We start from the raw sequence: 12,018 nt of genomic DNA, 5'->3' as shown, positions 1-12,018 counted from the left end.
CTCCACCTACTGTAATATCTCATTGGGCTCTTTCTCTACTTGCTAAGAACTTGAAGGCTTTAATATAAAAGCTTCATCAAAAATGATATCTCTACTATAAACAAACTTTTTATCTCTAAGATCCTAAAGCTTGAAGCCTGTAACTCCACCTTTAAATCCCACAAAGATAGCTTTTCTTACACGAGGATCGAGCTTATCATTCTTCACGTGATAACAAGCTGGATGCCCAAACAAACGAAATGAGTCAAGTCTTGTGCTTGCTTTCTAAACCACATTTCTATAGGAGTTTTACCTTCAATTGTAGTAGAATGCAAAATTGGTTTATTAAGTGACTTGTATAGCTCATAGCCTCAGCCCAAAATTTTTTATCTAAACCAGAATTAGATAGCATACAACATACTTTCTCCACCAAATTATGATTCATACGCTCAACCACACCATTCTATTGAGAAGTATGTCTCAATGTGAAATATCTTTTTATACCCGCACTTTGGCATACTTGCAAAAGTGGATCAAAAGTATATTGACCCTATTATAAAAAATGCAATATTTTGATTTTTCTGTCAGTTTGAGTCTCCACCAATTTCTTCTAGAACATCATCCTTTGCTCACATTATGTACACCCATTTGTGTCTAGAGAAAATATCAATAAATGAAACAAAATAAGAACTTCCATGAATTGATGTAGTCTTGGTTAGTCTCCATAGATCATTGTGAATATATTCAAGAATCTCACGAATATTGTAATTATGGTGCCAAACTTGACCATTGTCTTCTTGCCCATTAAACAATGCTCTCAGAACTTTATTTTACATATTTTTAACCTTTTAAGAGTCTATGCCTTATTAGAGTTTGCAAAGACTTTTTTCCAACATGTCCTAATAGTACATGTCATAACTTGGTTGTGTCATTGTGCACCTAAAAACAATTAGCTTTATTAGTTGTATTTTCCTTTAAATAGAACAAATTATAACAACGGACCCCTTATAGAATCCCCATAGCCTTATATGTGAACTTTATTATGCCTTCTTTAATGATAACCTCGTAGCCTTTAACGTTCAAAACACCTATAGAAATTAAATTTTTCTTTAAAGCTGGAACATATCTAACTTTTTTTAGTTTTTGACTATTCCTTCAAACATTTTTTAGTCGGATTATTCATATCTGATTGACACTAAAAAGTATACATTTAATAAGGATAAAATTATTAGTTTTTCATTTATTGTGTCGATTAATGCGCTCATTATTTCTAAATTATCTTAACACTCCCCAAATATATTTTTATGTTAAATTAATTCGCAATATGTTAATTTTTATCTTGCAAATATTTTTCAGGAATAAGATGGAATTGGAATTGAAATCGGGAACAAAGAAAAACTGCTGAAGCAATTTGGAATGCATCATCGAGGAGATGTTATTGAATAAAAAAGAAAAAAAGAAAAAAAAGAAAGTGGCAATCATGTTGGTGATGGTCAGGAGGCCATACCGCCACCTGACCATCATACATTTCAACATATATTTATATTATAAAAATAAAATAAAATAAAATAATGAAAGAAAGATGCATTCCTTGCCTATAAAAAACTTGGAGATGCACGGAGCTGAAGGCCAAAGTGAAGAGAGCTGAGCCGAGAAGAAAGAATGAGAGAGCAAAGCTGAGGAATTGTTTATTTTCCTTCTTTTGTTGTGTAATCAATTTTCCTTATAACATATTTCAAAAGTTTATCAAATAAAAAGAGTGCTTTATTTTCTTTCAAAATGAGTGGCTAATTTTACTAAACTGAAGTGAAGGGTGAAGCTCAATGTTTTAAACTATTAAATTTATTACTTTCTCAAGTGAGCTTTTAAGTTTATTTTATTTTTTTCTGGTTATTTTTATGTCATGTTAATTTATAGATTCTCTTGGATCTGTATGGTATTTTGACATAATGTCGATACCTTACTACAGTTGTGGCACATTAGGTGATTTATTCCATATTTATCCACACACATAGAACTAAATGATATAATAATTAACTGGTAAAAGTGAGACAAAATTTAAAAATGAGAGAGTATTAAAATTACAGTTTGAATAACTGAGAGTGGATTTCGTAACCTTCACATATTTTTAAATTGATTTCTAGTGATTTCTTTTCTTGCAATTAATTTTCTTTGTTTAACAAATTGACAGCTAGATTTTAAATTCCCTGTGGTTCGACCTCGAATTTACTGAGTTATATTATAACTAGACACTCTTATACTTAGGAGTAATACACTTTTGAGTCATGTCAATATCCATGTCGTGCGATAGGGTTGATCATTTCTAATCATAACTGCACCAGGTTCCAAATCATGGAAATTTGTAAACTATTCTCTTACGAGACACAATGATAGGTTGCTTCGATGTCAAGTATGCACTCATTCAAACTAGCCATATATGCTGCAAGAATAAAACTTAGTGAATAGTCACAGTTTTTATTATTATGTGCCATATTTGCTACTTCTGGTTTCTTCCCATCTTTCTTTTTAGCCTTCGAACAATCTTTCTTCCAATGACCATTTTCATGATAAAAGGCACACTCATTTTCGAGCTGTATTTCAACTTCTCAATTTGGTCCGAGAATTCTTTCCACAGTGAATTTTTTTTTTCATCACCCTTTTCTAGCTGATAAAACCTCAGATGATGATTTTTTAGAATTTTGTTTTCATTATTCTGAATTTCCAAATTGGTCAATGCTATGCAAACATCTTTTAAGATGATCACACTTTTACCATAAAACAAGGTAATAAAAAAATGGTTATATTTTTATAGAGGTGAGTGCAGTAGAATCAGAGCTTTGGCTTCATTCTTAATGTCTTCATCAAGTTTCTTTAAATTAACAAGTAATTTTTCAAATCTTGAGACATTTTGTGCATTGACACCCCAAGCTCCATTCAGAAGCCTACTTGGCTCATTGCATGAAGGCGATTTTTAGGACTTTTTAGCATGTATTTTTCCTTCAGTGTATGCCACAGAGTCATCGCAAACTCTTTATCTTTCACCAAATATTTCACCTCTTTGGTCAAGAATGAACTGATCTAATCACAGGCTCCTTCGTTCGTACGATTTCAAATTTCTTTTTTATACAAGTATCCTTTATTTTCCAAAACGATATCAAGATCGATTTGAATAAGGGCACCCATAATTTTGCGCCTTCACATGTAGAAGTTGATTTTTCCATTGAGCTTTTTTAACATCGATCTTTGAACCTCTTATAATATGTGTTGATTGGTGAGGTGACAAGTCTAAGCTCTTAGCTAAAGTGTCTCCTAGAATAGTCTCAGTAGATCTTTTTCTCTTCTACTATTAGAAGCTCCACATTTTACCAATTTTTTCTCAATAACTATTCCTACCAACGCATGAAAAATGCACCAAGAAAGTTTTCAAGAAAGACTGGAGGGGTCACAACGGTCCTATTTAAAACCCATACTCCATAGGCAATTCTAGCTTTGTTGACAAAACTTTCTTAGACATGCACTTATCCAAGCAACCATACTGCAAGATCTTAACACACCCAAGTATAAACTGTCGGCTCCACCGTGTTCGTGAACAGTACCATATATGTGAACAATACTAGTTCTTGTACGCGAAATGCGGAATACACAAGAATTTAACATGACTCAACAATCATGTCTATGTTCACAAGGGCAAGAGAAAATAATTGTATTACTAATAATTATTAGAGTACAATATTTGAGTAGATAAACCTCACTTCCCAGAATCCAGATACACCCAGTACTCTTACACACATTTGAAAGGATAACCTCTCAATTGTTTACACTCTCAAATTGCTCGCTCTTAACAATTCTCACTTGAATTATTTCTATAATTATTTGAGATGCTATGTAGCGAAGAAATGTCCTCTATTTATAGGCAATATGGACGCACTATTGCACCAATCCTTTGATTGTTTTTCAAAAATTTCAGCCACCTCCAAATGCATGTCACAAATTCGGCCATCGTCCAGTTATATGTCAAAAAATTTGGCCACTAATTTGAATGCAACCCATGTGTTTCAATTTGACTTTTTCAACAAATTATGCAGCATACATCTCAATCCAACAAAAATAATCAAAACTGCAAAAGAAAAATTATAAAACTATAAAATTATGGCGGTTAAAATGACAAATATTTATAAATATGGTTGTTAAATAACAAGCTTTAACGATATACTAAAAGCCTATCCCGTTAATACCTTATACTATATTTTAGTGTATTTAACAATAGTATTTTTGTAACATTTAAAATCACTTATTACGCCTAGACAAATTAAACACGAACATTGCAACACAAATTGAAAACTTTATTTGCTCCGCGCTGTAGATGTCATCCGACAAAAATCACCTGACAGCCGTCAGAAGAAAAATAACTTTAGATGGTTTTATTTCTTTAGAAAAGAAAGCTATCCAAGTTCAAAACATACAAGAAAGCTTCTAGACTTATGGTCATGGTGGCTACTCGGTTGAAGAAGTGTTATTAGCCTAGAACCAGTTACAAATGTTGGAGAAAAGTGGCACAAAGATTTAGTCATAATGCTGGCGAAAAGCATTCATAAACAATCTGCCATAGTGACACACAATTAACATAAAGATGGTAATGCCATAGAAAATTTGTGCGTCATACAAAATGATGTTACCAATCTTATGTGGAAAAGTGTGGAGACCAAAGAGAGACAATTCCTGAGATAACTGCAATCAGCTCCCACAATTGGAAATTTTTATGGCATCAAGAATTCCCGTCTGCAGAAGATGCATAAAAATAAAAGCCAGTGGCAATCAGATAAGACCATGTATTTTCCAATTTTGATCAAGGTCTTAGTTTTGTCCAAAAGCATAAAAAATAAGCAGTGGTGAGTGATTGTGATGTAGGATGTTATTTTAGCATTTTAGCATTTTGTTATATTTTCTATTTTTAATTGGGCTAAATCACACTATGTATTTTAGCAGTTTATTTTTATTATAATTATGATTTAGATTCCTTTTAAAATTAAGTGTGGAAGTTGGTTTACTATTAAGTTAGGGATGTAGGTTTACCTTATTATAATTAAAGAGGTCTTGTTATTATTTTCATAACTTCAATTCTTCATTTAAAAAAAAAAAAACTCCTCTTTTATAATTTCCTTTAGGATTACTTAACAAAATTTCCTTATTTTAACCTAATCTCATTGGCTTAGTCTGGTACTAAAATGATATTTAGTATTTATCTATCTTCTCAATTCACTTTCGTTACCCTACTCTATCAGTTGGTATCAAAGTAGTTCTATGCCAATCGCATAGCTTTCTTGACTGCCCACATCGATCCCTGCTGAATCCTTTATTGAAAAGAAAAATTACAAAAAATCCCAAAATAGAAAACGCTAGTTGCCACCGCGCTGCCACCACCACCACCTCTAAAATCTAACCAGCTGTTGGAACCACTAGACTCACCATATTCTGGCATCCAAACCCAAACCGTCACAATCAGATTCTTGCCACAAGAACCATTACGCCAAGCCACAATATCCTTGATCTCCGTCTCTTTGATAACCGTCATTCTGATCATTCTAGCCATCATCTTTACCATCCAGAGCCACCATTAAACTCTTCCTCCCCAGTTCCTTCAAATCCAGCAACCGTTGAGGTCGAAAATTACTGGATTCATTGCAACCCAACCAAAGTTCTTAAATGTTTAGAAGACTTTAAATGCTATTTATGAAAGGATGTAAGGTGGATTCAAAAAAATACTTTGGCTCATAGTCCGTAGTAATGTATACAATGCAAATGTTATGATGTTATGTAATGTTATGGCCAGCTTGCTAGTATGATGATGATCTTGTGCACAAGGATGTTATAAACAATGTAGGGTATAGTACCCTGAATGAGGAACAATGCGGGGTATAACACCCTAAATGATTAATGATAAATGATGAATGATGAATGATGAATGATGAATGATGAATGATGAATGATGATGACTATGAGGCATGAGCTACCAATGTTTATATTTTAATGTTTTTATGAATGTTTTAATGTTTTTAATGCTTTTACATGAATCCACTCATTATGCTAAATGAAGATGTTATAAAATGTTTAAAAGTAAAATGACAAAGGTTTTCAAATATTGTGCATGGATTTGCTTATCGAGTTGACGGCTCACCCCTTGTCTCCAATATTTTGCAAATTGATTAGAGATGTGGCTTGGGTTCTTAGATGGAGAATTTTCTTGGTGGATCTTTGGAGTTGCTTTAAAGATTAAATTTGGCTAGACTTTTTATTTTGCATTAGAGACTTTTTTTTTTGGAGACTTTATCTCAAATGTTTTTTTTTTTTGTAAGGATTCAGTTGGAGTATGAATAATGATTGTCTATCTTGAGATTTATTAATAAGAATAAATGATGTGAGGTTTGATTCCAATTTTACCCTTGTGTTTTCATGGGTAATTTTTGGTGTGTTACAATGATGTTGTTGGTGTGAGTGGATTATCACCCCTAACATCAGCTTGCTCCTAGCCACCTTCTCTTCAAGATCCAATTCCTTCCTAGTCCTTATCACAGCGACCAGCCACTAGCAAGACCGTACATTACAATTCATTCTGTTTACAGTTTTACCATTAGTTATATTTTTAATTTGAGGAAAAAAGTGATAAACATAGAATATCAGGGATCATGTTGTCCCCTTGAGTTTGAAGATATTTCATATTTTGATGGTAATCCCAATGATATTTTCACTGGATTTGTAAGATGGATTATTTTCGTCAAATTATCTCATTGAAAATTGTTATCTCTCATGCATCATTTAAGTAGACAAGTAATGCTTTAGATTGTTGGGAAAAACTACAAGAACTACAGATTCCACAAGGGCAAGATGAAATCAAAAAATGGTTTGATATTAGACAATTGATGGTAAACCAGTTTTTCATTGTGATGATTCTGAACCATCTCTTTTTACGCCAATCAAAATAGAAGATGATGAGATTGCTGGTTTATTTGAGATTTTTAAAGAAAAGGTACAATTAACTCTTGATTTGAGCATTGAGCCTAATAGTACAATCAAGTTTGTACAACAAAATCAAGTTGAAGAGAGCCAGCAATAATTGGCATGATTATGCCTATCCATGTTGAATGCAAAAAGGTCATTTTTGAAGAAAATTTGGTTGCAAAGATAAAATTAATTGGCAAAAACATTGAGCGAGAGTTGAGAAAAAACTTGAGAGCTCAGAAGCGATTAGTTCACACAGGATTTCATCTTCTTGAAGAGTTTTCATCTTCTTGAAGAGTTCTCATAAGCTCAAGAAAAAGATAAAGCATAAAGATTTCCAAGAAAGATTGATGAGAAAGGCTGCAAATTCAAGCTCCAAGATGCATGGATGCTCCACTTCAAATTGCATCCTCGAGATAAACTCGAGGACTAGTTTTCTTTTAAGAGTGGGAGAATGATGTAGGTGTTGTTTTAACATTTTAGAAATTTTTTTTATATTTTCTATTTTTAGTTAAAGTCATTCATGGTATGTGTTTTACCCTTTTATTTTTATTATAATCATGATTTAGTTTTTCCTTTTAAGTTAACTTGTGGACGTAGGTTTACCTTACTATAAATAGGGAGGTCTTATTATTATTTTCATAACTTTTTATCAATAAAATTTTTTTATAATTTTTTTGGGATTATTTATCAAAAATATCTTTTATAAAGTCATTTGGGTTAGAGTATCATCAACTAAAAAATCGAGATAACAAGCAAAAATAAAGAAAAGAATAGAAATTATAAGAAAACAAACACAAGAACATTTTTAGGTTCAGTAATGATACCAATTTCCTCTAGTAAAACCAGCATGAGAAAGAGGTATGTGAATGGTTTGTAACAAAGGCTAACGCCATGCCAGCAATTAAAAAGACAAAAGGTAATGAGGTATAATTAACTTCCCTGATAAGGGTAAAAGAAAATTTAGTAGCTTTTACAGTTCCTCAATCGAAACCAGCCTCGCAATGGCCTTTTACGTACACAGTTCTAAACATTCGACAATGATTATAGAACGAGCATCATGAAAAATGAACAAGAAATGGCTTAACTACACACTCGGACAATAACCCCATTTAATCAGCATTTATAACTGTGCTTTCTGTAATTACCTTTAGCAACCATGTGGCAGCTAGTTAATTCTCTCCAACTGCTTTCTATGATGATGCCGGGTCCATAAGTGGATGAGTACATATCAAGCAAAAGAGGAAACTGCAACAATGCAAACAAGGTGACAGGGACACATCCAACTAGGGCAATTGGAATGATAACCAAATTCCATTTATGAGAAAGAGATATGTGAACGGTTGCACCAAAGGCCACCATCATGCTTGCAATAGAAAAGAACAAGGTGATGAGGCCAATAATTAACTTCCTTGGTAACGACACAAGAAAATCTTCTTCTGCGTAGCGTGAAGTGAGGATGCCCAAGAACATAAGAACTGAAGTGATGGAAGAGAAGAGTGCAAGCATATCTGAAATAGCAAAAATCATGAAAGATTGTTCATATAAGAAATTTGGTACTCCCCTGCCGTCAATGCCACCAGGTACAGTGAAAGCTGCGGCAAACACTACAGTGATTATGAGTGCAGCTACAACTGAGCAAGATGAAGCTGTTTCCTTCATCCATTTTTCTCCTTCTTTAACTAATTCCTTATGTTCTTTGGTAAAAACCTCTCTAGGAGTGTTCTTGAGATCATTTGTTGCTTCTCGAAAGAATGGATGGACAAGATTTTCTACCGCCTGCAGGAAATTAAAAGTCATAAATCCAAGGCCTTTCAATCAAGCTCAATCAAAAACGAAAATCGGCCCCGATCAGTCGCATGGGGCTCACCCAAAAAAGGGTTCTCTCAATGAGCCACCATTTTCATGACATGTATGCCGCGCCGATGAATATCCTGGGTCCTTTCTATCGACATTTTCGGACTTACCCATTCTCAGGCATATTTTGAAGACAACTGCAACTTACTTTCAAGGCAGACTTTTGGAAGAAAAAAACTCAATGTATTTAATGGAAAAACAATAATTAAAGTCATACGGAGAAGAATTTCCAAAAAATTATCATTTTGAAGAATCATTTTTTCATTTCCATGTTTTTGTAATCCTGAAAGTGTTAAAGAGACAGAGCGCTAATAGAAACAAGTATGAACCATCATCGGTTTACTTTAATTTTCAACTGTTATATAATTAAGTCAAAATACTCGCACCGATCTTATTAGCTTGTTTCTGCCAGTGTTATGTTAATTGTTTTTGGGCTGAAATTGTATTTATTTATTATTTATTTTAATGGACTAGAATCCTGAATCTTTCATCTTTATATATCATATGGTTAGATGAGCAATCATACCTTGAACCATTGCAACTCCCGTTGCATCTGCAATGCTGCACCAGCCACTTCACTTGAAGGTACCAATCTTCCCGCTAAATGCAGGATGTTGTTGCCAGATTTGTCTCGTGAAGAGAATAAAAATGTAGTGAAATTTACGCCCTGTATGAGATTAAACACTTTTTCACGACGATGTAAGACTGCATGATCGAATATGGTATGTCCATCTTGATTCGACCAATTAGAACAAGAATCATAGGCCATAATAAATTCATTAACAACCTCAGGAATCCCCAGTATTGCAGCTGACAACATTGCCCCCGACAATTGTGCACTCTTTTGAAAATTAGTCCAAACCACTCCTTCACATATAATTCTAACTATCTCAACCGTTCGCATGTGCGTTAACTTTTGATCATGTATGACTTTGATGCTGGGGGCTGCAATTAATTAAACTTGAGTGAATAAAAAAAGGAGATAAATTAATTCCCATGAACGACTATACCTTAATAGAACAGTCTCTTAAGATTTACCTAGGCGCATGAGGGCATTCCAAAGCATTCTATTCAATTTATGAAACATTAAACCTGTCATATCCATGAACAAATCAAATAGTTTTCAATTCAGAATCATGAATTCGAGAAGAATTAGTGTGTGTGTGTGTGTCACAACAAATAAGAGTTTTACAGACCAAATATGGCAGTGATTTGTTGAGTAGATCCGAAAGGTGTGGATTCTTTTGGGTGCATTTTTGATGTCACAGTAAAGTTTTCTGTGTCTCCATCCACATTTTGATCGTCGTTGCTCTGAATGGAAGGAACACGTTCCTTTTCCAAAGGAATGCCTGCAAATTTATTAAGTTGGTTTTGTTAGGCCACATAAATAAACAGTGTATACGTACACACATATATAGAGCCATCTTCCAATTAGTGCTTTCATTATTTTATTGAAATGAGGGCTTCTTCATTGGAAGATCACTATATAGATGTGTGTGTGTTCGTACAGGATTGTTGACACCAACAATTGTAAATTAAGCGTCGCAAACGTCCAAGCCGACTCCCACTTGCAAACGCGTAAGGCTTTTGAGACAAGGTGTTTAGAACAATTCTCCGAGAATCGATGTTGTCACGGCCAATCGTTGGATGAAGCTTCAATAAATCTAAAGCTACATCTGATTCATGAACAAAGTCAGAGTGCTGGCGATGTATTTGATCTCTGTATAATGCGAGCAGCATATATATACATATATAAACGAAAATAATAAAACTAAAGTATAACCGAGCAATCAACAGGAGAAACAGGAATTTGGTTTAGCGAGCACATTACATCAAAGCAGCAAACAATATTTAAGTGTGTATATTTAAACTATTAAATATGTATTCGACAAAATGACTAACTCAACGGATACTCGATTAAAATTTATGTGCGCGGAATTTCAAAGATACGTATTGGGGGGAAATTCTAAGGTGCCCAATGTCTACTTTTTCAATGTTAGACTCCGTATGAAATTTCATACGGTCATTGGCACCAGACCTCAAAAACGTATACTAATTATGAATTATGGTTTAGTGTTTGGCTAGCCTTGAGGTTTAAAAAGAAAATTTTGGCTAAACAAGCTTTACATGGACAGTATAACTTGAGAATTGGTTTATATGTAAATCGTATGTTCTAGCTTGAAACCTTTATAGGTAAAAAGTACTGACCATATAAATTTGCGGCGATGAGAAATAAAAGCACCATGGCACCATCGTTGCCTCTATAGATGTCTACACCATTGGTCGCCTCTAGTAGATACTGAAACGTATCCTTATGACCATAATACGCAGCATTATGAACCGGAAGATATCCATCGCTGTCCCTTATGTTTGTTAAATCAGGATTATACTTCAGTAGAACTTTTAAGGCCTTCAGATTTCCTTTTGCTGCACAAAAAATTACAGCAGTGTGCCCATGGTTATCTTGTCGTGCTAGTGTTTGTGGATCGACTTTTGTCGCCAGCTTATCGAGAAGGCAAGTGGCCTCATCAGAGTCATCATCAACTAATAACTCCGCAATCGTGTGAAATATTGTCTTTGAACCCGGTTCAACAATCTTGGCGGTCAAGGCATCGGGATGATTGGTGACGAAATCTTCCACACCTGGCCAATCATTCTTCTCTATCATTCTGTATAACGGCCAATAACGAGCATAATACTTATCCTCCCCTTGACCATCTGAGTTAATCACCATGAAAACAGAATCTATGTTATATAATTGTTGTTATTATTTTGAAAACTAGTTAATAAAATTGAAATTGAATCAGTAAATTAAAAATTAATTAATCTCATTATGTTAATTACTTGTATACCTTTTGAACCCTGTGCATCTTTAGTTTGTTTACTCATGTTTGGCTCCGTCACAGCGATTTCATCTTGTTTTTTCTTTCTGTAGATAAGCTCAAAAATGGATACCACATCACCAATGGTAGACTCAAGAATTAATTCTAGAGAGGCTAGTCAAAAATGGCACAAATTCTTTTTCCAAAGAGGTAAAGCTGAAAGAAAAAAATAATACGAACTCTAATATAATTAAAAAAAAACTTGCATTAGAATTTTTGTTTTTGTCCTGTCCTTTAGCTTCATCTCGCTTTTTTAAAGCGAGGAATTTGTTATTAAATAATATGCACACACCATTGCAGACTC

At 33.8% G+C, this 12,018-nt stretch overlaps 1 protein-coding gene across 1 annotated transcript; it reads right to left on the bottom strand.

Annotated features, from left to right (window-relative positions):
- Positions 1-8,087: 8,087 nt before the first annotated feature.
- Positions 8,088-11,721, bottom strand: LOC18040906 (protein ACCELERATED CELL DEATH 6). Its single transcript, XM_024183357.1, has 7 exons — positions 11,685-11,721; positions 11,041-11,550; positions 10,359-10,508; positions 10,029-10,181; positions 9,871-9,924; positions 9,359-9,777; positions 8,088-8,754 (listed from the first exon to the last, which is right to left on the bottom strand). Exons 1-7 carry the CDS (start codon positions 11,719-11,721, stop codon positions 8,092-8,094), a joined length of 1,986 nt encoding a protein of 661 aa, XP_024039125.1. The 3' UTR covers positions 8,088-8,091.
- Positions 11,722-12,018: the final 297 nt, after the last annotated feature.

This window comes from Citrus clementina, unplaced genomic scaffold (assembly GCF_000493195.1).
Source record: "Citrus clementina cultivar Clemenules unplaced genomic scaffold, Citrus_clementina_v1.0 scaffold_5, whole genome shotgun sequence".
Taxonomy (NCBI): domain Eukaryota; kingdom Viridiplantae; phylum Streptophyta; class Magnoliopsida; order Sapindales; family Rutaceae; genus Citrus; species Citrus x clementina.
The sequence above is the reverse complement of the archived record's forward strand: the minus strand, read 5'-3'. Positions and strand labels throughout refer to the sequence as shown.